This window comes from Parasteatoda tepidariorum, chromosome 10 (genome assembly GCF_043381705.1).
Source record: "Parasteatoda tepidariorum isolate YZ-2023 chromosome 10, CAS_Ptep_4.0, whole genome shotgun sequence".
Lineage (NCBI taxonomy): Eukaryota > Metazoa > Arthropoda > Arachnida > Araneae > Theridiidae > Parasteatoda > Parasteatoda tepidariorum.
In genome coordinates, this window is record NC_092213.1 from 12,381,304 (window position 1) to 12,408,813 (window position 27,510).

General features: G+C 33.7%; 1 protein-coding gene across 1 annotated transcript in view; it reads right to left on the reverse strand.

Annotated features, from left to right (window-relative positions):
- The window catches only part of LOC107436988 (location of vulva defective 1-like), a 91,683-nt gene that overhangs the window by 59,261 nt on the left and 4,912 nt on the right, over positions 1 to 27,510 (reverse strand). The window contains exons 3-13 of the mRNA XM_071187150.1: positions 26,483 to 26,633; positions 23,498 to 23,590; positions 22,492 to 22,798; positions 19,648 to 19,698; positions 16,000 to 16,168; positions 14,046 to 14,271; positions 12,467 to 12,726; positions 9,458 to 9,620; positions 5,940 to 6,105; positions 4,320 to 4,513; positions 2,364 to 2,633 (exon numbers count right to left, since the gene is read on the reverse strand). Of these exons, the coding sequence (XP_071043251.1) occupies positions 2,364 to 2,633; positions 4,320 to 4,513; positions 5,940 to 6,105; positions 9,458 to 9,620; positions 12,467 to 12,726; positions 14,046 to 14,271; positions 16,000 to 16,168; positions 19,648 to 19,698; positions 22,492 to 22,798; positions 23,498 to 23,570 (1,879 nt within the window). The 5' untranslated portion in view covers positions 23,571 to 23,590; positions 26,483 to 26,633. The remainder of the gene's footprint in view (positions 1 to 2,363; positions 2,634 to 4,319; positions 4,514 to 5,939; positions 6,106 to 9,457; positions 9,621 to 12,466; positions 12,727 to 14,045; positions 14,272 to 15,999; positions 16,169 to 19,647; positions 19,699 to 22,491; positions 22,799 to 23,497; positions 23,591 to 26,482; positions 26,634 to 27,510) is intronic.

A 27,510-nucleotide genomic window follows, 5' to 3' on the forward strand; every position in this document is an offset into this window, starting at 1 on the left:
TTTCTTCTAATCTATCGTCAGTAAGTATTAAAATATCGAATAAACGTAATTATATCCACGAATAAATTAATATGAAATCGGATGTAATAAATATTTCGGACATTCACCAAAGCGACTATGTGATTGTCAACATTCACCGGTGAAAATCAACAATCACCGATTTCGCTCATTCACAGTAACATGCACATAATTTACATAATAACCTCATCAGGACGTTTATTTCATACTTTGCCTAAATAGCATCCGGCATTGTATAGAATGCCTGGGCATTGTATAGAATGCCTAGGCAAAGTATGTAATACTTCTCACATTTCATACTTTGCCTAAAAACGTCAGGCATTCTATACAATGCCTAGTCATTCCATACAATGACGGCGTTTCATACTTTGACGGTAACATATATATTGAGTTACGGAATTGACACAGAATTGAGTTACGGTTATAAACGGTTATAAAATAAAACAATAAAAATCGGAGAGGATATTTTTTTATATTGGAGTCTATGTTTTTCTTAGTTTGGGTTAATTTACGTTACTTTTTAGATAATTTTATTGAATGAAATGTCAAGTAGATAAAAATGAGCCTTTTTGTTTTTAATCAAGTTTCTAAGACGGTTGCTCGTGACATTTGAGTTGTGTATTGAGAAGGTGCCATAGCTGAAAAAACCACTCGTGATTGGTATGCTCAGCTTAAATATAGAAATGTTGACCTCAAGAAACGCACCTCGTTCTGACCCACCAGTTCAGCTTGACGAAGAGCTATTAAACCAACTTACTACAAATGAAAATTTGCAACAAATCATAAGGGGACTTATGATTGGATGCCACCCCCCCCCAAAGAAAAATTTTTTTTTAAAAAAAAAAGACAGAGGGAATATTGTTGTCAGCTCAATAACTGTTATCATAAATTTAACTCACTCTTTGAAAGTAGAGAATTGTAATATTTTAAAAATAAAAATTTTTTCTCACCTATATCATGATTATTAATTTATGAGATGATTATTGAATTATGAATGTGTAGTTGTATGCCTTTTACCCACTCATCATGAACTTGATCGTTGAGGTGATTCGATGAAATGGCAGGAATGCAAATGTGGTAAAAGGAGTATTCTATAAGATCATTAAATTATGAATGTGTAGTTATATGCATTAAAGCGATAAAAACCACAATGTACTAAATAATATAAATTATGGTTCTACTTAAGTAAGAGGTTCAACTTGAGCAAAGATACAGCTTGTATGAGGAAGATGAGGTTTATTTGTATGCTATTGATGAGGGGAATATGATTGATCACTGCAATGGTATGTTGCTATTGGTCTGATGTTCTTGTCTTCAGTTAAACTTTCTAGGAGGGAGATTTCATTGAAATTTGCTGCAAGAGCATGAGGTGTCTTTTTCATAAAATTTTATGCTTAACTAGGCTATGTGTTTTTCTATAGCATTCTATTTTGAGGTCATGGTGTATTGTATCATTTCTTATGAGCCAACTGGCTTTTGTAATTCTTCTTAGTATTTTGTTTTGACAGATTATTAATTTGTTCAGATGAGTTTGAGTTAGTTTCGTTCTGACTGGTGAGGTGAGGATAAGACTCATCATAAATAAAGTTCAAACGAGAGTTCAATCGAGTGCAGATCTTTTGAGATTCAAACGAGATCACAAGAAAGGTGCTTGCAAGCGCTTAAAATGTTGTACTGAAAAAATAATTTAAAATCAAATTTACTGAACTAAACAAAACTTAAACTTCGTCTACCACTCGAAGCTTTTTTTTACAAAGCGGAGGAAGTTGGTATTTCTTAATAGTATTGTCTTATGCTTGGCATGGAATTGCTCATAATTGAACATGGTTATAACAGATTTATTTAAAAAAAACAAACAAAAAAAACGAAAATTTTGTTAGGAAAAGCTCTCTTGATCCCTTAATTGAAGCTGAAATATTTGCCAAGCGATAATAATGAACTATCAATATTCCTTGCTGTTGTTGAAATTTCCATTACTAGCCAGTATACATTCAACTTTTAGAGCATAGTGTATTTTCATAGGAAAAAAAATTCTTTCAAAAATATGATTTTGATATCAAAATATTTTTTTAACGACAGGTGCTGAATTCTCGCGCTTTGCTGCAGAAGATGACTGAAGTGCTGTTCATTTAACGCTATGCGAGGTGCACCTGTGAACCTAAGTCACACAGACGAGCAGCATTACACACGCCACAGATACCCGTTTATAGGGTGGGCCACATTCACACACCACACAGAGAGAAACATAGATGCTCTTAATGGGATTCGAACCCGCTACCATTTTCTTCACAGACAGGCACGCTTGCTGATATTAAAAGATAAATTGAAATATTACAATAACTTACAGTATACGCTGTAGTCTGCTATTTCGTGTCCATCTTCATCCGTCCAGTCCGAAAACTTGACATGGAAGAGATCAATCAGCGCAAAGCCGGACTTTTCACTTATTTTGCATTTTCCTTTGCTGGGTGGATGGTTTATGACGAGCAATATGGAAGAAATTCCTTCTGAAACTGTTTCGTTCATGAGTGTACCCTTTGCCCGAACCAAGAATGCTGGAACATCGGAATGCTCCAAAAACAAAGTTTGATTCACTCCAACTCTGTCATAGTCCACTACAATTAAATGAAGAGAGATGTTTATTTAACATGATTGCTTTCAGCACTACCGAATTTATTGAGAGATTTTGTTCTTCTAAACTTTAATTTATTATACCCGAGACAATTTAGTGTTGCATGCAAATTTTAATGAAAAAAAAGTATTCAGATCTATACACTTAAACTAAGTGGATATTTTCTAATCTTAACTATCGTATTAATAGCTTATAAGCAGGGCTAGGATGCTGATGAGTAGAAAATTCTTAAGAAAAGCTCTTAAATATGCAAAAAAACAAATCTCTATAAAGCATCAAAAGGACCTTAAAATGAAAAGTAATTCCCTTATAATTTTTAAAAAAAACATGTTTTTATACTAACTTTTTTGCTTTTTTCAAAAAAGAAATTGCGTATCGTAGCTTGCAATTAACTTTACAGAAAAAAAAATATGTGACATATAAACAGGGAGTGATTTCTTCGACTAGTAAGGGGCAAATTGCTCGTTAAAAATTATCAAATGCTAGTTACGGGTAACAGCAGTAACCTGTTATGATCTGGATTTTTTTTTGTCTTTTGAATTAGAATTATCACTTTATGATAAGCCCAATTAACGGTGATTAACAACGTAAATCAACCGCATTTTTTGACTATTCTTTTGATAGTTATTTTTGTTACTTTTACACATGGTTTTCGAAATTCTAGTCTTTTTATCCGATCTTATTTCGACATGTGCTTTTGAAATTTAAGTAATCAGTTTTTGACGCACTCTGTTCGCAACGATTCCAGCGTAAATCCATGTCATTTTCTGATCGTTGTTCTTTTTTTATCTTTACTAATCGCTTTTTCGGCCGATTTCATGGGATTTTTTTCAAATTCCGAATATTCAGTACTATGTTACAACACCAGAATTTCGATTTTGAGTAATAATTTTTTGACGTGTTCAATTGGTACTAAGCTTTTGAAAAGCAACGTAATTTTCCAATTCAGTAATCGATCTATTGCAATATGTCGCACAGTGATGTGTATGTCGCTTTTTCTGTATCACAAAATATTTTACGATATCGCTGTAAAAAATGCTAGTATGTGCTCTGGTTTTGCTTTTATCATTTTACTGCACAAGCAACCCTTGCCACTGATTTTTTTTTTAAAAATGAAATCTTGCTCTGCTTATAAATGAAAGAAAATATAAGCAAATACCTGCTAAAAATAAAACATAAGTTATTATCAATTTTTAGTTACAATCTTGATCTATTAGAAAAATAACAGAATTGTATTGTACTATAAAATTTGTTATCGTTACTTTTGTTACTTTCTAAAACCACGGAAATTCCGTAGTAGTTGGAGCGCATGCCTGTTTTCGTGATTAAAAGAAGGTACCTTATATATCCTCAAACTACAACAGAATTTACGAAATTACAAAAAAAAATTCCTTGTGATAAAAAACACTTCCTGAAACTACGTTAAACCGAGTATAGAAATAGTATTTTTATTGTGAAATTAATATTTTTATGCTCTCGCACTTTGTTATAGATCAAAGTGAATATATATTAGCAAAACACAAAATTAAAGATGCGGCATTATTTGACGATTTATGTAAATCAATAATCACTGGTTCGCATATTCCATTGCAGCAAAACGAGTTAAAAATGCATACAATTTTTTTAAAACAGTGTAGAAGATTTTTTTAAAGCTTTTCATTTAGTTTACCTCTCATGTGTTGTTCCACGTTTTCCAGTGGGGATTTTTCGGTAGCTTTCAAGTCAGTAGCATATATGTTCCATTCATAGTTTATTTTCGTGTCTCCACAATCTTCGATGCACTCTACTCTTAATGGTATATAAGAACTGGGATTGATGTAAACTCCGTGAACATCTGGAATGCATGCTACTCTTTTTTCGCACCTGCATTTAATAGAAAACAGATTTCACATTAGTCATAATTTAATAGTTTTTAAAGTCAACTATCAAATGACGTTTTTGATTACAAAACCATCTAAACTCGAAACATTCTGAGAACAGTAAAATTTAAATTAGCAAATGGAATTGTCGGTATAGCGGACTTGTCATTAGAAGCAAAAATACACATATTTAATGTAAATATAGCAGTATAAAAATACTAAAAAATGAAACAAGTTCATACCTTTTGTTGTTACTGACGGTACTAAATATTAAATGGTGAGTGGTCAGTGGTCAAGAAGGGTAGATATGTGGTCACAAAAAAGACGTGTTCTTAAGAAGTGTGTGGTAAGTTCATAAAAAATTGGATAAGTTTTCGTTTTGGAAAGAGGAAGATAACTTGGCCGATGATCGGATACGTGTTTATTTTATAAACGTAAATGATTAATGTTGTTGGGAGAAAGTAAGGTGAAATGATGTCCATTTCTTAACTTGCCGTCTTGGGTGGGTTTGCGTTTGTCCACGACCTATTGAGCTTTGTTGGTAGCAGCTTAGCTACTGGTAGAGCTGCTCAAGCCAGAGAGGTCATTGGTGAGGCACCAGACAATGAGTAGCCCCCGGTTTTCTCCCGCCTGGGAGTTGGACATGAGGCGAAGTACCTAACTCAGGAAAATATTTTTAGTTCAAAAATTTCAAGAAGCTAAATCCAGACAGAATATTTGTAGACGACTTGGAAAAGTTTAAGGGCTTGAGAATTGGAATATGGGATTTTCGCTCCTTAGATAGAGATGGAACTCTGAAGAACTTGGTAGGTGTATTCCTGTTAGTGGTGAAAGAGGGCAGGGACATTGTATCTTGCAAAGGAAAATTTATAGTTTTTATCACAGCTTCCATGACTTTAAACAGTTGTTTGGTTCAGGTTTCGTTGCGTCGGCGAGAGAGACAGAGGATTTTATACCCATGAATGAGCGAATATGTAAATTAAGATTGAGTGAAAAATCGCAGAATATTTGTATAATCTGTGCTCATGCACCTACGGAGAAGTCCGAAGCTGGGAAAGATGTTTTTTAATGATACCCTAGAAAATGTAGTCTGCAGATATTCATCAACTGACATTAAACTAGTAACTGAAGATTTTGATGCCAAAGTTGGTAGGGACCATAATATAACGAAATTTGTTGGAAACTATGGTCAATAATGGTGCAAGACTAGAAGACTTTGCTTCTGCTGTTGATTTTATTATTAGTGGAACTGTATTTTTACATAACTGCACAAGTTCACGTGGAGGCCACCTCTGGGCTTGTCATGCAATCAAATAGAAGAATTGAAAGAAGACAATTGAAAGAAGGCACAGTAGTATTTTTTGTTTTCTGAAAACGAAATAGAAGAGGGTAAAACGTTTTATTAAGCTAAAATGAGAAGAAAAACTTACATCACTTGCAAACTTGGTGGTTTTCCTTTCACAACTTCAACAAAAAGATGTCCTTCGGTGATTTTGTGATTTTTCTTTATAACTGCAATCAGTTCATAAACTGCATCATGTGACCAGAAAGAAGCTGTGTCGAGTTCAAAATCTGAAGATGCAACTTTCATTAACCCTGTAATGAAAATGCATTATTAGTAATGATCCATTTCAATAACAAACAGTGGATACTATTTAACAAAATAGAACTGTATAACAGGCAACAGATAAAATTGTTTGATAAACAATGGATACTATTGAGCACAATAAAACAAAAAGTTGTGCTATTAAACACAATAAAACAGATATATTAATCCCTTGACGCAAATTAAACACTGGTGTCTTTTTCATGTATTTCTTTCTGTTGCTCTAATTGCAAGTGAAAATATATTTTGGTGCTTTAAAGTTATAAAAAAAAACAGTCTAATAGTTGCTAAAGAAATTTGTTAGATTATTGGAAATATATTTGTACAAAAATATGAAATTTTTAAAAAAAAGTAGTTTGAAAATATTTTTTAGTCATATTTTAAAATTTACGAATAATTGATTTTGTAAATTAAAGAAATTTCAAGGATGAAAAACTGTTTCTTTTTGACGTAAATAACTGCAAACGGGTGCTAATTTGAAAAAATTATTATTTTAAATTGAGCCGCGTTTGGAAGATTTTACTTTTAATGCGAAATAAGACACATACTGACTGTAATTCCTAACTATAAATTATTATATAATATTTTTCACTTATTTTGATCTAAATTAATATAAAATAATGAAAAATATTTTTAATAATAATCCTGCGACAAATTGTTAAACATTAATCCATTGTTAATAAATATAATAAAACTGTATAACAAAACTGCATGATACATAGCGGAAGCTATTAATCGCAATAAAACTGTATGATAAAAAGTGAATGCTATTAAACATACTGTATATCCTGACCGTATAAGTGAAATTTTCAAATTCCCAAAATCATACGAAAATTAGGAGGTCACAGGTAATAAAGTCGATGCATTATATTAATGTCAATGCATTAAAAACAATGAGATGGATTTTAATCTATCGATTAATCGATAGATTCATATCACTATCAATTTATTCCCTTACAAAAACAATTGTAAATACGTTGTATACAATTTATTTTGGCTGATCGTAAAGACACGGTCCGCAGTAAACACCAAAGTCACGCAGCACTGGCTGCGGTCAGTAAGCGGATGGGGGGTGGGTTACCACTTTGATCAGCCTGTGTTGGGACCGAGGGTGTGCAGTATTGGTTCTCGTTAAACTGTTCTACCATAAAGTGCTCGACTTCACGTTGAGGTCGTCGAGCTACTAAAGAGGGGGAGCCATCCCTTCTGCAGAAGATCAATCTGGCATATCTTCGGATCATCCTCAGGGTTACTTCCCCAAACCGTCGCCAATAGTCTCTCTGTGCAGCTCTAGTGCGACGTAAATGAAGAAACTACCTACTTAAAATTAAATTTGCACTTTCACTCATCATATTTTCATTACATATACTTTACAATACTTTAAATTACGTTGAAAAAAGTTAGGAATGAGAAAAATGAAAATAATTTATTCAGAATAATTTATTAAAAATGCAACACAATATTTTTAACTTGAGAAAATTTTGTGAAGTTAATAAATGTTTCGTGTATTTTTTTCTTTCTTTTTAATTTTAAGAACTTCCCCTTTTTTAGCGATAGACTTATACACCCGACATGCGCGGAATTTGCCATCTTGTAAGGTTAATTAGGTCCCCGACCCCTCCAAATATGGGTATGCGGGAAAAATTTTCAACTTGTCGCCGTGACAGTCTCCCGCACAGCCGGAGGTGGACAGAGAGTATTTGGCACATGCACTGGCCGAGAGGCCCGGCGAAGCTCCTCCGTGGCATTTATTTAAAAACAAGAAAAAACATAGTACTATTTTGGCAACAGCCCGGAGGTAATCGGGCAAAAATACAAAAGTAACAAATTCACCTCAAGAATTAAACGTTTTGCATGTATAATAGTTGTGATTATTCCAACTATTAACTAACAGGTGAAGTTAAACATCTAGATTGATGTTTACAATAAAATATATGAAAAATTCAAGAAAAAAAATTAAATTAAAGTTTATAAATTGGCTAACTGACCCTCATAAATATTTGAAATTTTATAAAATTAACAATATCTACCATGTGAGACCCAGAATTTACCATGTGAGAGCTGTCAAAATATAATGGAATTTGTACAAGCTTCATGAAAAATATTTTTGGTCAAACCTCATGACCGAAAACTGGTGGTTCAAAAATTTAAAGTTTAAAATACAGGAAAAGCAATAAAAAGATAATATGAGACGATTGATAAAAAGAAAAAAAACATGAAGTTAAAGGCTAAAATTATACAATTGACCAAAAGGGTCTAAAACTTCAACATTAAAATTTGTAAAACATCAAGTTTACTCTCAAAGATATAATAAGACCTAAAAACTTTTAAAAGATCAAAAAATTTTTGTCAAAAATTTCCCGCAGACAACGAATTTCTCGAATCAGATGTCCGTGCGGACGGCCATTTTCCCGTTAATGTTCGCAATTTTTGTTATCTTACAATAGTCTAGCGCCTCACTTCAAAAATGACCCTCTATTCTAGAAATCCCGTACAGCAACATACTGCGCATGGTGGATTGATGTTTTTTTCCGTCTGGGAGTACTGCAGGGGTTGAAAGGGACTTTTCAGCAATGAACTTACAAAAAAACACATTACGTAAGCGTTAAACGCAAATATGAACATCCACCTAAATGGAAAATCCCTTTCAGATTTCTGTGCAGAAACCTCTGTAAATCATAAGCTTGATTGTGGAACTGGCATTTGATTCATTTAAAAAACGCAGTACCCTCGGATAAATTGACATTCCAGATAACTTGACCTTTGTCATTTAAATTATTTCATAAAAGAAATAAATTATTTCATAAAAGAAATACTAGGTTTTACTATTAGTAATCTAGTATTNGGAAAAATAATAAAAAGATATTATGAAATGATTGATAAAAGGAAAAAAAACAAGAAGTTAAAGGCTAAAATTATGCAATTGACCAAAAGGGTCTAAAAAATTCAACATATAAATTTGTAAAAGATCAAGCGTACTCTCAAAGTCGATATAATGAGACATAAAAATTTTTAAAAGATTAAAAATGAATATATCACTCAAAGTAAAAACATCGAAATCACTAAAATGATTAAGAGAAGTACAGTTAAAATAACACAAAAGACTTGCCATCTTGTAAAGGGATTCGACCTATACAAAAGTTAGAATTATACCCCGGGATATAAAACTGTGAGTTGAACGTTAAGTGGTTGCCATTCAACACGGTAAAATTGTACAACATTAAACATAATAAAACTGTGTAGCTATTTAACACACTTGTATACCATAAAGTGGGTACTATTAAACATAACAAAAACGCACATTAACGTGCTGGTGGGAGGAAGGTTAGCTAAAGTAATTACCTGGGCCTTTACCAAAACAGCCTCCTTTATTATCTTTTTCCTTAACAGTAGATCTGTCTGTTATAGGACTTGAAGGATTGCTTGTATCATACTCATGAGCTCCCAACTCTGTAAGGCTCTCTTTTTGATCATAACGTAAACAAAACCACGTGACATTAAAGTTCTACCAAAATATATATATATATTAGTTAGTATTAAGTTGTACAATAAAGACGTATTATTTGCTATTTCTATTGTGTTGGCAACAAAATTCCCGCCGCTTTAATGTCAAGAACAGCTTTCCTTACCCCAGAACCATCATTGAAAGCTAAAAGAAGCTAAATTTTCTCCTTTTTATCAATATTATATTATATTTTCATTAAAAATATCTTTCATTTTTATTCATCTGAAAATTAACATAAGCATGAGCAAAATAGGGGGGGGGGAAACACAGATTCTCGAAAAATGAAACATCCTCTTATGCATGATCTAATAGGTTTTGTACGAAACCTTACTGACACGCGAAATGTTAAAATATATAAGAAAAACTATGGAAACATAATTGCCAACCAGGTTTAACCTCAGAACAAAAAATTTCCTAACGAAGATTTGCTTATAAGCGAATAATGTAAATATTGCAGTTTTCAGAAAAACGGTGTTGCTATGTTAGTAAAAGAAATATTCGAAATCAAAAGAAAAAAAATTAACATTTAAAACGATTTTCAGTGCAGGTATTAAGTGAAATTTGTAAAGAAAATTGTTTTAGCTTGATAATAAACCAAGCCTAGTAGCTGTAACGTTAACACGCAATGTACAACCACGTGATTACTCACAATCATCTGGTTTTAACGATATTCTTCACGAGCTGCAAATATCCAATCGCAAGATTGCGGACAAGAAGAAAAATTAAAGATGAATCACTTTTCCTCCCTTTATACAAAAGAGTAAAATCTGAATTTCCAAAATTAAAAAGATAATATTTTCTTGAGATATTAACGCAACTTTTTTATAATGATAATCATATTTAAAACGGTATCTAAACTTACAAGCCGTTTTACAATTATTATATAGTAAATAAGTTAGATTTACTCTCTTTCTCTCTATATTACTTTATATATATATTTACCTTAAAGTTTCGGTAAAATAGTGCCTAATCGACAGCTGTAATGAAAGCAAAACCATTAAACAGCGCGAATTTACTTTTTGCATTATTACTAAATAATCTTTTGGGCAAAACACTTTTAAGGAGATTATGTGGTAACTAGAAATTAAACTTAAATTAAAAAAATATAGTAGATAAAGCTGTCATAGTAACTGAGCAAAATGATTGTGTTTGAATTTTTTTCTCCAAATAGAATCAACATTAATACAATAAAACATCTTAGCTTCTTTCAATTGAACACTTTATAATTTGAGTGTAACAACCTCTTTATTGTCAAGAAATTAAAAAAAAAATATCTAAGCAATTGTGGAGATTAGGGAGCGAAGCGTGTAGGGTCGAGCCGCCGAGTGTAGGTGCAAAAATATGTCAGTAAGATACAGTAGCATGTAAAACTGTCTTACTAGAGTTGCGCAGCTCTTTTATAACCGTCGTTGAACAGTTGATCCATTTTTGGGTTTATGACTACTAATGTTCAACTCCGCAGCCTTGTAATTTCGAACCCAATCCAGAAGACAAGGGACTCTAACCCATGATCCGTCTACCATTGAGTACATTTTGCGCCAGCACTGTGGTCAGTGCGTGCTGGTTGAGGAATTCGTATGGACCAGCCATTGCTGGGATTCGTGCCTGGTTCACCTCATTGGAAAGCGAACGCTCTATCCCCTGAGCCACCACGGCTCGCAGTGGGCTATTGGAGACGGTCTGAAAAACCTCTCGGAGGATGATTTGAAGACTTGACATCACAATTTTAATCCTCTACAGACGGTGCCGCGTTTTCGTAGCTTAACGACCTGCTCGTGTAGTCAAGTATTTTATAGCAGCACAGTTTAACGATGACAATACCGCACACCTTTTGTCACTTCACAGGCTGATCAAAGTAGTTACTCACCCGCTCACTGATAGCTGCCAGTGATGCTTAACTTCATTTATCTACTGGAAACCGTGTCTTACTATCAGTCTACTGGGACAAGTAGAAACTTGGCGTATTAAAACTATAATTGAAGAATTGAGAGGTTGAAGATTCTAATTGACATTTTATTAAATTCGCTAATTTGACAAGTTAAAATGAAAATACAACATTACTTTTTAACTTGGGAACATCACATTCAGTTTTAATCTTTTACTTTGGAGTAGTAAATTCAAATCGAAAACGTTAAAAGAACAGTAAAACTTTTTAGTAACGTTTTTGAAACATGCCATCGAAGCAGAAATAATTGACCACAGATAGGGAGTCTTCTAAAAGCAGCTAAACATATTTAAATTAGGGATACAGAAATACTTTATAGAGAAATAATATTTTTATAGCTTTTACATAATTTATGTTGAGCTGTGGCGGCTCAAGGGATAGAGCTTTCACCACCCAATGAGGTGACTGAGTTTGAATTCCAGAGATGTCTTTTTGATACGAATTCCGCTCCCAGCTAGCACTGACCATAGATCTCGATGTAAAATATCCTCAGTGGTAGACGGATTATCAGTATTCCCTGTATTCCCTTGCCGTTAGGCTAACCGTGGGTGGTTTTCTCCTCCATGCAAAGTAAATGCGGGTTAGTCCCATCAAAAAGTTCACCGCGAAGACGAATTTTTCCCAATATTTAATCTAGATGTCCCCTTGTCTTCTGGATTCAGTTCAATATTTCAAGGCTATGGATCTGAACATTGGTAGTCGTAAACTCAAAATTAGGTCAGCTATTCAAAGATGATTATAATACAACTGGTGACAACTAAAGAAATGTGAATTTCCACGGGAAAAAACTGGATCATATCACGCGACGATAAATGGAAACGGTTTATACCATTTCGTTTTTATGTTATTTAGAGATGCAATTTTACTGTTAATATGAATCAGCTTAAAGGCATTTACGAACCCTTTCATCGGGATTATCAGGATCTTCAGTGTAAATGGTCGGCTCCAGATGAACAGTTTGACCGTATCCTCGACGAATATGAGTGGCACCACCACGCACCAGCATGGGAAGCAGGGGCGTTTCAATAATTCTCAAGTAGGAGTAGACACTCCGCCTCGTGAGAATCGACCTGTTCTGCACATATGTTCGGTAATCTTCATATGCATCAATTTCTTTGACGGTGTGCAGATCCTCTTCGTGAGTCACATTTTCATCTTCGGCTTGACATAAAATTAGAAAAAAAAATGATAAAAAATATGATAAATTATGATGAAATTAAGCTAAGAACTCCTCCCGCCACAAATTGTGTAGCCGTCTGGTGCTATGGAAACAAGAATGGCGCATTTTAGGGAGGGTAGCTTCACTCTAGGACTAACACAATAGACCGAAGAGATTCCCTTACTCTCACCGACTCGAGTCGAAACCACTCCAAAACAATGACCCCGCATAGTTATACCTCGTTACCATGGTCACCGCCACAGGTCCAGATGAATGTTTGGAGGAGTTCTCATTATAGACAAACCGTGCCGTACCAAAAAATCATAGTTAACACATTAGTGAATGCTGATTTAATAGAGTGAAAAACATATCGGGCGACCACAGTAAAATGGTCGTTAATGGAGATTGGTAGTTCTTAGAGGTTTACTCCTATTGACGTCGTACTTAGAGGTTTACTCCCGATAGAAAGTGCATGATTTGCATAAAAGTGCATGAATAAAAAGTGCATGATTTTTCGCAAGCAATTTTAATTTTACTCAGGGATATTTTCTTGGTGCAGTAATGCCAATAAAAATGTCGCCTACTGAAATAATTATGTGTAAAAACAAATTTGCAAATTATGAATTAAATAAATAAGCAATTATGTTTTTTGTTTAAGCTTGCATTTAATTCCATATCATGAAAATTAGTTTACTTTTAAAAAAATATGAGGTTTGCTTGTTTGAGATGCTTAGTTTTTTTTCTAAAATAACTGTTTTTTACTAATTTAACTTTCAACTCTAAAACTAAATCATTGATATCCTCGTCTTTAGCGCTCTCTGACTGTAACATGAGGTTTGTCAATCTTTTTCAGAGATCGTCAAAAAGAACTCTTTTAATAAGAGCCACTCACAAATATTTTCAATACATTTGAATCAACTTATTTGTTTTGTTAATATATTTAATTTTTCTTTTCTTATTTGCCCCTTTCTGCATTTGGTACGGAGGTTTTCCCGGTCGCTGGGAGAGGTTTTGATGGTCTATCCTAAAGGTTGTCTTCAATACAAAGTCTATGAAAAAACGTATACCGCAAAATATAGAAGTTACTTACATACTTTTGCGTATACCTCAAATATAGAACTTTTTGCGTATACTTAATATATACTTTCTGCGTATACTTCAAACAATAGAAGTTACTTGCACACTGGAAGATATGGTCACAATAGTTTGGTCAGGAGAGCTGTCAGTTAATTTTACTTTTGTGTGTACTTCTTATGATCATAGTAATTTAGTATAACTGTTTTGGTGGAAAATATATAGTATATATGCAAGTAAAACGTACCATATATGGTCAAAGTATATTTTAGTTTGTAGAGGCCTAATTCTAAAGATCTCTTAAGGATTCTGATGGCCGAACAGTTGTGGGTTTTTAAGTAAGATATGTCTATTTCGTCTTCATTTCCAGTTCCATCTAATTTGAAAATTGACCACTCATGATAGGCTAGGTAGGATTGGTTGTTTCGAAATATAGCAGTAGTCTCGTACCTGCAGTCTATGCCACGCTTGCACTAATGAGAAAAAAAATTATGAGAGGAAATATAATGACAATAGCAAAACTGGGTGTTCCAAAGTTCGACCAACGAATTCGGAAAGGAGATGAACGATATCAAGAGTTTGAAAATTTACTATAAATTAGACTACGTTAAAAGAGTAAAAATTGCCAAGAAAAACACGTAGGTTTCAACATTGCTGTGAAAAACAACTGAAAAAAAATACTACAAAGTTGCTACGTACAAGAAAAGATTTCTATGAAAAATTATAACAAAAGCTGTTCATAGTGGAGTTCAATGACGTAAAAGCGATTCCCAGATGCTCTTATAGATAAAATTTGCGTCTGGCGCAACAAAAATCACGCTATGAGATTAACCGGTTTGTACACAAGCGAGAGTCGCATTAACTTGTGTTCTAAAACATCCTCGTATGAAAAAGTATTACAGATTGAGATTCGGTTAATGTGAAGGCCATGAAACGAGATCCAATCCCCTTGATTATGTTACATCGGAGTGATTTTACTTTGGAAAAGCACTATGTGCAGGGGATTCTCGACGCGCTGCAGTTCACTCTCTTGGCAGCAATTCATGGAGCAGCTGCTGCAGAAGCTGAGTGCGTATTTTGAGATTTTCATCCTCGCAACGGGAATCGCGATTCTATATCATATGGTAAGTTTTCATCCACTTGAAGTTGTTTATCAGCCTCTCTAAATTTATTAGTCGAAATTTGGAACACCTTGTATATGGCAATATGTTCGGCAAAATTCTGATGATTTTTGCCGAAACTGAAGTAACAAAACGGTTATTCAAATAGTTAAGTTACTAATTAAGTTTTAAATATTAAGCCATTAATTATTAACTAAATTATAATTATTGATAATTAAATAATTATTAAAACACTAATATAGTAAAACAGGACTGATATCAACTTCATTACCTGATGAAATTTCGAAGCGTTAATTGTCTTCAGATCTTAAACAACCACCAAGCCCTTTGTCGTAGGGCTAGTGCGAACAAAAACTCTTAATATTAAAAAAACTAATTATCCAAATTAGCTTACTTATCATTCAAAATGAAGATACGTTGTAATAAGTGTACTTTTGACTCTTTTTTCTTTTCTTTTTGTATTATTGAATTTTTATCGTTTGTTTCAATATTTGATTTTTAGATTGTTTCTTATTTAGTTTATCCATTATTTGCCCTCAGGGCACGGTCAGTTTTTGGTCTTACCACTGACAATAGAAAGGCTCCAGTATGTTAACGCACAGAGTGTCACCAGATGAAGTATTGTTTTTTCTGACATACATATCTTTAAAATTTCGTTTTGCTTGTTTTTGGTTTCCAACTTTTTATTTAAATTGTCTAATACAAGATGTAATACAAGAGAACTGAATTGAGATCACACCCGTGTTATCTTGGGCCGCTGGTGTCAGAAAGGTTCGTTTTATGTATGCTATCGTTTCATATCTATTTGATACGACAGACCGCAAAGGTAAAATCGCATGATGGCTTTTACGTGATCTCGATTCCGACCGGGTTAAAACATTCCCAAAACTGTGTAGAATTTGGGGATAGTTTGATACATAATTATCAGATCATTAATTATAAGATTTTCGACTGATGCCCGTAAAACTTTTTTCGAATCGAAATGATTGATTTTTAATCTGGACTTGCGTTAATCGTCACAGAATAATACAATTAAACAACAAAGCATGTTCGAAGCAGAAAAGATGAGAGAGCAATTACTTCAATGGGTCGATCACTGTCTGTCGAATTTTCATCAATCCAAAGAACGGGTGTATCATAATCTCCGTAGGATATAAATATCGTCAAGTTCTTTTTCAGTCGACTGACAGAATTAAATACGTCGACAGAGGGTTGAAATTTTCCACCATACATGTAGTTATTCAATATGCTGAAATAAAATGAGATATAATAAATATCGCACACATTGCTAATCTGAGTAAAATAAAATACATGAAATCATTAGCAGTAAAAAAATAATTAAATTTTATAAAACCAATTATGATATAAGTAATATTAAACACATTGCAAATCTTAAAATCTAAATAGGATAAAAAAATAACACACAAATGTAAAAGATAATAAGATTTGGCAAAACTAATTAAGGAATAATAAATATTATATACGTCTAGATTTGCCAAGGAAGTAATTTTGACTGCTTTTTAATTCCAATTAGAAAAACAATGATGTATATAATGACACAATTTCTTAGAATTTTGAGATTTTTTGTACAACATATAATTTTTTTTATTTTTAATGTTTACTAATAGCTTGTTACATGACTGTAAATAATATAAAAAATATTAAAAATTAATTCAAATAAATTTCTTTACACATTAGTTATTCTTTCACAATCTAATCATTTTGACTGCTTTTAGGCAATATAGGTATATACTAAGTTTCAGTCTTTCTAGTGTTAATAAAGAATAATGAGATCTGATGAAACTATCTTAGATAAAAACAAATATTACACATACTGCTATAATAATCAGTATTAACAAAAGAATAATTAGAATTGGAAAAACTAATTAAGTAAAAACAAATTTACAATAGTGATCAATAACGAAAAACTAATAGGATTAAAAAAACAATAAGGATAAACCAAATATTACACACCTTGATGGAAAAGAAACAGAATTTCATTATTAATTCAAATTTGTAATTTAGAAGGTACTTCTAAATAGGTTCAATGGAAAGTGTATCAACTATGAAAAAGGCACCAGTTTTAACTTAGAGATCCTGATATCTAACTCTTAGTTAAAGAGTTACAACAATAGCTTCAAAATTGTCCGAAACAGTTAGGTTACCACACTTCGCGACGCTTCTCCGCAATCTCTTCTTCTTCCTCCATGATGGGAGCTTTTAGCTTTCACAGTGATTTTTATTGATCTTTTAATTAACTTTTTTAGTATCAAGTGATGTTGTTGTTGTAGTTCATTTACGTCGCACTAGAGCTGCACAATGGGCTATTGGCGACGGTCTGGGAAACCTCCTTGAGGATGATCCGAAGACATGCCACCACAATTTTGATCCTCTGCAGAGGGGATGGCACCCCCTCTTCGGTAGCCCAACTACCTGCACGCGAAGTCGAGCACTTTACGGTAGAACAGTTTAACGAGGACCAATACCGCACACCCTCGGTCCCTACGCAGACGGATCCAAGTGGTCACCCACCCGCACACTGACCGCAGCCAGTGATACTTGACTTCGGTGATCTGCTGGGAACCGTGTCTAAACGATCAGTCCACTGCGGGACATGTTAAAGTCAAAGATGTGTTGAAAATGAAACTAAAATGAATAGCATTTTAATTAAGAGAAGGAATTATTAATAACTTTACAAAAAACTAATTGGTAAAAGTTTTTTTTCCTCCATTATTTCTAGTAACATATTTTTTTATCACTTATATATAAGTATTAAATATGTTTATCATAATATAAATATACCTTTTATTATATTATTTTTTGTTAACTTAACTGAATCTTGATATATTTGAGATACAATCTTTCAATCAGAATTCAGATTATTTTCCGACTAGCTAGAGCACTCAAGACAGTACTGAACTCCATGCCCGATGCCAATGCAAGATTCAATTACTTTTTGGCAGCTATCAGCAGAACTTATCGCGATGGTGTCAAAGAAAATTTTCCATTAATCAAAATTTTCTGATTACTTTAAGACTGGATAGAATACTCAAACATTCAAGTTTAAACTGCAGCTCTATGATGAATTACTATACTATTTTCAATAATTTCACGGCCATTATCAACAAAGCTTATCATGAAATTGTTGCTAAAGGAAACTTTTCACCTGTCAAATTTTCTGTTTCAAATGTTTTTGTTTCACCGAAAAATTTCTGATTAACAAGAGTGTTCATGTTAGCCCCCCTCCCCAATTTTACGACAATTTAAGTTTCATTTCTTTCCAAAACAATCCGAATTAGTAACCATATTATCGCAAGGTTAACTGCTTGCTGGAAAAATTTCGTCCACTTTCCGAAGAACTAGAGTGTTTAAACTTGATCTAGAGATTCAAATCTTATGACAAGTTTTCCGTTAGCTTTGTCACCAGAAAAATATATTGTCATATTATTTCGACAATAAATTTATAGTGAATCAAAAGTTCAACTGCTGTCCGATTAGCTAGAGGGCCTACATTTCCTAGATGATATTCCTAGCCTCACACAAGATGACATCGCAAGTTTTTATCGTTTAATAATTACTACATGAAAATTTTTGAATCATATCACCAAAAAGGAAATTGTCTTCAAACTGAATTTCGACTACTTTCCAAGTAGTTAAAGTGTTCTTAAAGGAACTAAACAATCTTAGATGGTTGTTTCACTTATTTTTTGACCTATATAAGCATAATTTAGATCGTGAAGTGAAATTTATCAGTAATCTGAATTTCAAACACTTTCCGACTTGGTAAGAGATTGCTTACATCCTTACAAGAGCTTTGATGAAAATAATATGTAATTTTTTAACAGTTCAAGCTAAATTTATTAACAGACGATAAATTTTTTATGCATTCCGACTTTATATAAAAGGTACAAAATCAAAAAGTAGAAAATGAGAAAATAATTTAATTTTTGTCATAAGAAGAAAGCTACGAGCATAATTTTAGTAATAAACTTCTATCATCACCAAAAAATCTCCTCTTCATGTTTTGAAAGTGATCAGGGTTGCCACAACAAAATAGTTGCTTTTAATAGCCTATAGCATGGAAATAGTTTCCAAAAACTATGAAACTAGTTGCCTAAATAAGAACAAAAAATGTTCAATAATATGACTAAAATTTTACTAAATGTTTAATTGTCATATACCATGATCCATTTAGTCAAATTGGTAGCAAATATAATAATTTTTATATAAACTATAGAGTTCTAGCACTAAATTTTTACATCAAAATGGTATATTTGCAGAAAATTAAATACTTTTAATTACTGGAAGTCATTCAAAAAAATACTTTTTTATTAAAAGAGACATACTTCTAAAACTTTTTTCCTTTTATCAATAATTAATTTAGCAAATATACATTGTGAAAAGTGATTACTCAAATTCGAAATTCACGCATCGTAATATCGTATTAAAAATTGGATTTTTTAAAACCATGCAGAATTTTGTAGCAATAACCGCTGAAAAGGCAATCGAAAAACACAATAGACAGGGGTGGAACTTGTTTGCACTAACTAATTGGCCCTCTCGAACCATTGATATTGAGTTCTAGAACATTAAAATCCGATAATTAGATCAAAAGTTATTCAGGATGATCCTTTTTTTCTCTCTTTTGCGCATTGCACTTAAATTACATTAGGCCATTGATAAATAAATATAAAATTTGTAAAAAAAGGTACTTAATTTGCATTTTACCTTATAGTAGATTCATCTTTCCACATCGCATCTTTGATTTCTCTTTTCCTCCTGCAAAAAAAAGTAAATATTAATGTAAATTGAAACTGTGGATTGGAAAATTAAACTACAATGCGATTAGCAGAAAAATAAATTAATAAATGTAAGAGCAGGAAATCCTAAGGTTAAACACCTATAACACAGCAAAAATTACATTTACAGACTAAAATTTTTTAGGTAGCGAAAATTGAAAGATTGAATGTAAGTTTATAATTTCATTAGTTGCTAAATTTCATAGAGCAATCCTCGAAAAACTCAGAATTCGCACTTAAAATTCGAGTAGTAAGTTTTTTTTATCAGCTAAGTTCTTAAAATTTAAAAGTTACAACCGGAGATTTCACATGTAGTTATCTAATTTTTCGGTATTATTTAAATATTGTAAGGATTAGGGATATAGAACCATACAAAATATATATTAATATTTTTGCTGCCACTTTTTAAGTTTATTAAAGATTGCATGAACGTTGGGTAAAATGTCTTAACCCTTTGAATAAAACAGTGCTATTAACCCTTTGACGCAGAATTTTACTAAACATATTTTTCATACTTTTTATATTACTTTATATTAAGTCAAAATAAGTGAAAAATATTATATTTAACAATTTTATAATTTATGGTTATGAAGTACAGAATAAAACACCGGTGCTTTTTTCTGCATTAAAGGCAAAATCTTCCTAACACGGCTCACTTCCCAACAATTAATTTTCAAATTTGCTGTTATTTATATCTAAGAGAAACAGTTATTCATGAATGAAATTTCTTTAATTTTACACTAGAAAGACTGAAATTTAGTATATACCTATATTGCTCAAAAGCAGTCAAAATGACTGGATTGTAAAAGAATAAATAATGTGTAAAGAAATTTGTTTAAAATTAATTTTTAATCTTTTTTGTATTATTTACAGNTAGCTTAAAACAGACAGAATTTGCTTAAACTTCTTCGGCTTTGGCGAGCATGGATGCTTCCACTAACGGGATAGTTCTTTTGTTCCCGGTGTCATGTAGTGGACCCAGGTCTCGTCCCCAGTGACAACAGAGTCCAAAAAATCCTCGCCATCGGTTTCGTAGGCATGATAAAATTCGCGGGATGCTTCCACACGTTGCCGTTTGTTGTCATCCGTCAGCATTTTCGGGACTCACCTTGCACAAACCTTGGCATATCCTAAGTGATCTCTCAAAATGTTGTGAATGCAGGATTTACTGACATCAGGGATCATCTCTCTGAGGTCCCGAACCGTCACCCTTCGATCTTTCAGCTTTGCTTCTTCCACTTTTGCAATCTCTTCGTCCGAAAACGGTGGCCGACCAGAATGTTGTTCGTCATGGACGTCTGTACGCCCGTCTTTGAATTCTCTGCACCATTTGCGCACATGTTGCACACTCATACACTTTTCCCCGTGCGCTTCACACAGTTGAGAATGAATGTCCACCGGAGGAACGTTTTTTGCACACAAAAACAAATCACAGAGCGTAATTCGCACCTGGCGTGAGAAACAAATGGAAGCGCTATCTTTCAAGGCTACCATGACAAGAATTAACGTTGTAGATAGCTCGCCGGGGCGGGACTGGGGGAAAGGGAGCCAAGCTACACGCCAGTCTCACCAAACCTCGCTTAACACCCTAACGTCCGCAGCTTTTTGGGAACCTTATTTTATGGACAACCCTCGTAATTGAAATTAAAAAGCAGTCAAAATGACTTCCTTGTGCAATCTAGTGTTAAGAAATCAATCATTGATAAATTTTTGAGCGCGAATAAAAAAACTACCTTTTTTGGATTTTATATAATTCCTATAATCTAAAAGATTTGTTTTAGTAAGTATTAGATTGTTTTTTATAATTAAAAAAATACCAAACTATATTTTTGTATATAATGTTAGTAGTGCGGGTATCTCAATTCTGATTGGTTCTTAAAACGTGGCAATTGTTTTCATTGTTCACGAAACTGTTCTTTCCATTCTATTACGAGTAAGCCAAGTCCTTAACGCATTCTATATTCTTTCACGAAGATTTCAATTAATTCACTAGATATTTAATATTTAACGCAAAGACAGGCTTGAAACTATGTAGAACATAACCAAACATAATATGCATCGAAGTTGCCAGGTACACGAAATAAAAATATATCACGGTTACAATAAATTACATAAACAAATAATAAATCTAAGTTAAGTAAAAGATGTAGACGAGAAATAATTATTTTTCAACAAACTCGATGAACGATACGAAGCTGTATTTAATTAATCCCACATTAATTAACAATCTAACTTGTGTGGAGACAATTCGCTCAACTTTAACACGCCATTTTGTTTGCTTATAAACGATCAGCTTGCGCTGACGTCGTAGGTCACATGTGTGGGTATATGTGATCTTTTTCTTGAAGTGCAAGTACCCAATTAGAGAGTCAAAAATATATACAAGGGACACCGGTGTCATATCTCCGTCAAAGTATTAAATTTCATAATAATTTTAATGGCTGTAAAACATACAAATTGTTTTGAAACTTAAAATTAATTGTAATCGTATTGCCTAAATATTTTAAAAAGGTAATTTATTGCATTGTCTAGATTATTTGTAATTAAAATTTTTAAAAAATTTCGTCTTTCATCCCTTTTGATGGTGTATGTTAAGCTCATAGCATTTTTAAATTATTTAAAATATCCTATTTTGTTATAATGTTCGCTTTCAAAAGATTTTAACATACTATTTTTTTCCTTAATCAATATTACATAAGCTTTTTTTCACGGCGACACACAAATTGTCATTTTCGTATCGCATAAACATAACTATATTTCATTTGTATCTTACCTGGCAAAATCGGTTGGTTTTTCAATGAATTTAAAGTCCTCTTTATCATAGTGTAGTGTGCATACTTCTTCATTTCCAAATGCCCGTAATCGGGAATTATCAGCAGCATCAAATACAACACATGAGTAATCATCGAATTCTGAGAGAGAGATAGTAAATTCAATGGATTCGTCGATTTCCCCTTCGGTTGCACTTGCGTTGTAGACGTAGTTAGAAACCTCTGACAGTATCCGCAACTGCTTTGAAATCTGATTACTTTGTTCATTTACATCAGAATCCTTCGCCACAAAAGATACATTCCATTCTCCTACCTGTAGAAAAACAAGAATAAAAACATATTTCATACAGTTGTAGAACATAGCGCAAAGCTGTGTGATTATTTCTGTCTGACTATCACGAGAATTCCTCCAGACTCTAGACACACGTGCAAGCGGTTAATATGGTAATGGAGCCATTTTCCTCTGGTTTAATTTGCTTGAGTCATGCCATTTCGTGAATTCTTCCTCATTACAAATGCTTTTACTATTGTTTCTCTAGCAGCAGACAGCCTAAAACTTTCAGTAGGAAAGAGTTCTCGTGAAAGCTGGACAATATTACCATCTGTCCTCTGATCTATAAGCGCTAGTAGTGTCTGTATACGCTAGCTGTGTGATTATTACTGGCTGACTATCACGAGAATTCCTCCAGACAATAGACATAATTTTCTTAAAACTAGAAGAAATAAGACAAGTGAGGTTACAATCAACACTTTTCCTACTTGCATTTGCTTTTATTTACTTGTTTAACTGGAATCTAGTTTTTTTCCTGTTATAAAACAATTCTGTATATATTTTATATTGATTAATAAGTTATGATAGTAACGGATATTTTAATCCTCCCGAAAATGAGCTACAAATGAAATATAGTTTTACTACCAGGTTTTTCTTATTTTCGGGTAAGGTTTTCTGTCAGTTTTTTTCATGATGGATATCCAATAATTAGTCTAGAAAATGAAATTTACGAGGACCTACCTCAGGAAAATCGTGAGACAAAACATTTTCTTTTGAGCTTAGTTCAAAGCTTCCATCTTCTGATCTCATTTCAAAACTAGTCACATGACCTAATATAAAATAAACCAAAAAAGTAATATAAAATCCAGTTTCAAATGATGCAAAGTCATGTGTCAAGCAGTTCAATAAAAACAAATCAGAGAGATCTTCTTTAAGCTGAGGATGAAAGATGATAAAAACTTTAGATAAAATCGGGCTAATACTAGACGTGACCTCAGAGTTACAAAATATAATTATAGGCTATGCTTTTATTTGTAACAGTGTGTTGGTCCGTTATATTAAGTTGGGGAGAGTCTTCCCCTACATATACTGTTTAACAACAACTCCTTATACCAATATATTGCTTTCTATTATCCCCATCCATTATGTGTCACATATACTTATTTCACATTAACCCTATATAATCACAGTCCGATTTATCACAAGGCCCAGGCCTAAGGCAGCCTCATTTTCAAGAACCCATAAATGTTACAAATAATTTCTTTTTGTGTTTTTTTTCCTTAAGAATTGCTTATTAGAATTACGAGTTATCAAAAATTGAAATAAATACAGGGTGTCCCAAAAGGTCGTTTACAAACTTAACATGCTGGTCTGTCATATCATGATGAACAAGATTTACATAGGAACTTGTGTCCGAAAATTAAAACTGCGACTGCTAGAGGGCGATAATTGCACGAAAACGGGAGAGTGGGATAAACAATCATTTCATGCGTGGACGTTGAAGGAGAAGGATGAATGAGTTTAGTAACGCAGAAATAGCCGATATGCATTACGTATACGGCGCAACTGATGGAAATGGACGAGCCGCGGCACGGACGTACCTTGAACGCTTTCCAAACAGACGTCAGCCATGTCATGTTTTGTTTGAACGATTGCACCGCAGATTATGTGAATCAGGTGCTTTCGTAGCACGTAGCCACATCGGTCGAGAACGTGCTACACGCACACCTGTCGTAGAGGAAACCGTGCTACAGGAGTATGCCATCAACCCGCAAAGAAGTCTCCGAGAAGGCGAACGTGTCTTGGGTGTAGCTCGTTCCACCATAATGCGCATACTGCACGATGACATGCAACACCCTTACCACTTCCAAAAAGTACAGGCATTGTGCGCTGACGATTATCCCAAACGCATTGCATTCTCACGCTGGTATTTGCAACAGCGGGTCGCACAGCCAGATTTTCCATCATGGATTTTGTTTTCTGATGAATCCTGCTTTACACGGGATGGTGTCGTGAACCTGCACAACATGCACGTATGGGCGCATGAAAACCCAAGATGTACACGTGCCCATGCACATCAACAACGTTTCAGCGTAAACGTTTGGGCTGGTATTATCGGTGACATGTTGATTGGCCCTTACCTTCTACCTGAACGCCTCGACGGAAATACCTATCGCATTTTTTTAGAAAGAGTTTTGCCGGATCTGATGGGTGACGTTCCAGCCGCTACACGCCGAAACATCTGGTTTCAGCATGATGGAGCGCCTGCCCACTTTAGCTACGCTGTTCGAGAATACCTCGATAGGATTTATCCTAATCGCTGGATCGGTAGAGGCGGACCAGTCCAATGGCCACCGTGATTCCCCGACCTGACTCCCCTGGATTTCTACATATGGGGACACATGAAGTCCATAGTGTACGAGACACCTGTAACATCGGACATAGATCTTATCACCAGGATCGCGGAAGCGGCAGCAAGTGTCCATGACACTCCTGGCCAATTTGAACGGGTTCGTGAATCCATGCGCCGACGCTGTTAAACGTGTATTGTGGCGAATGGAAGGATTTTTGAGCATTTGCTGTGATGTAATGATGTTTTATAATAAAAATCATATTAACACCGCTATCGATATCATTTTTTTTCTCCTCATCCAAACCTGCACTTATCGCCCTCTAGCGGTCTCAGTTTTAATTTTCGGACACAAGTTCCTATGTAAATCTTGTTCACCATGATATGACAGACCAGCATGTTAAGTTTGTAAACGACCTTTTGGGACACCCTGTATAAGCTCAAATTTAATAATATAGTAATTCATGTTATAATAATTTAAAAACACTTCACAACATGAAAATTTTATTTAAAGTAACGATTAGGGGGGGGGCCCTAATAGTTTTATGCCTAGATCAAGCCCTGCTATAATGTTTCATATAAACCGAAAACGCTGTTTTCCATCAACCCATATAGTGTTTCATATTAGCCTTATCCCATTACACTGATTTACATTATCTTCATGCACTGATTTCACATTATTTCCATACACTAGTTCGTATTATCCCCGCATGCTGATTCAAATTAGCCCCATACGCTGACTCATATTAGTCGCATGCACTGCTTCACATTACCTTAATACACTGGTTTACATTATCTCCAAAAACTGTATCCAATTAACCTCATACACAGATTCTTATCAGTTACTCGGATTTCAGCTATAAATCAGGTTGCGTGAAGTTTCAATGGCTTAAAACACAGAGATGAATCCTTTTTGAATAAAGTTAAGGTGAAAGAAAAATGAGCATTCCCCAAAATACTGTTAAAGAGTTGGGAGTTTAGCATTGTACAGAAATGTTCACAAACATTTTAGAAATATGTTTCCATGATGTGACAGAAAATGAGGGTCCCTGACTACACCACGGCATATGGGTGGTCTGAATACTTTCATTAAGTGGCCAGTTCATTATTTCAGCTTGATAATATGCAAATGCTATTTCAAAAAAAGTGTTTGTTAGGTTTTGGCTATCTCCATTTATTCATTTAGTAAACAAGAGTCTTATCGCGTTTTCGATAAAAGCATTTTTTATTTACATATTTGTGCAATAATCTTGTCAGAGAATTGGTTGTTGATGTTACCTCTTTTTTATAATTTAGCATATTCAAGGCAATATATTTGATTAATCTGTAAAAATTAAAAACTTTTAATTCCACTCAAAGCAGAAATACTTACCGGAAATATCGTATTCAAAGTACAGTGTGGAGTGTTTAGGCGCATCTGACTTGTTTTTGCCTTTCAATTGAATCCTGTCTTCGGGATATGTACCATCTTTTACAAAATATGTTGTCACTGACAAGTTTCCCAATTTCTTAAAAATGGATACCTGAAAGAAAATCGGAACATGTGATAAATATTGTTTGTATTGCGAGTTAAATACCATATTTATATAAAGGTGGGTTAGAAACGTTGAAATAGATTAAAATCTTTAGCAGTAGATCAGAATATCAGTGAGCTACCACCATCCAGAAGATGTATGCAAAATCATGTTATTTTTGTTTCGAATGACACTTGGACTAGCTAAGATCAGTAGCCATTGGAGTAGTCAGGAAGGAGCGTCTTTCGTTCGACAAGAGAGCACCGCTGGGATGAAAGTGCGAGTAAGCTTAGAATCCCGCGGACAGATGGCATCACTGTTCATTCATGAGGCCCCTTCCAGAATTTAGAAATAGATCTGGAGGGGAAGTAAATTCTCTCTGAATCCTTCATTGTACTGCTTAGCAACTGACAGCAATACTTTTGATTCTACATATTTTACGAGTACGTAATCGGTGGTTCTTAGCTTCGGGGATTGAATTTCTACCTCGAAGTTTGGTGATCTAATTTCCTAACTACAACCGTCATTAAAATCATATAACTCTGAATTAAAACATTCTGACTCCTCAGTAGACCAATGAAAATTTCGGTTTGTTGAACCAACAGAAAATATTAAGTCGTAATCTTAAAGTCTTAAAAAAATATATTCTTGTTAAGAAATGTTAACTTTTAAACCCTATTTCAAGGTGATCAAGAAATTCTAGGATTACTTGGAACTTCAATCCTTTTAAGACAGGTTTTCATTTGATTAAGTCTGATTTAAAAGATTCTAAATTTAAAACTTTTGCTCTCTCAATGAATGAAAACCTGCGAAAATCAGATTCAAAAATCGAAATAATCAAAAAAATTTTGATCCTTTTTCAGTAGGGTGTTAAAATTAGCCATTC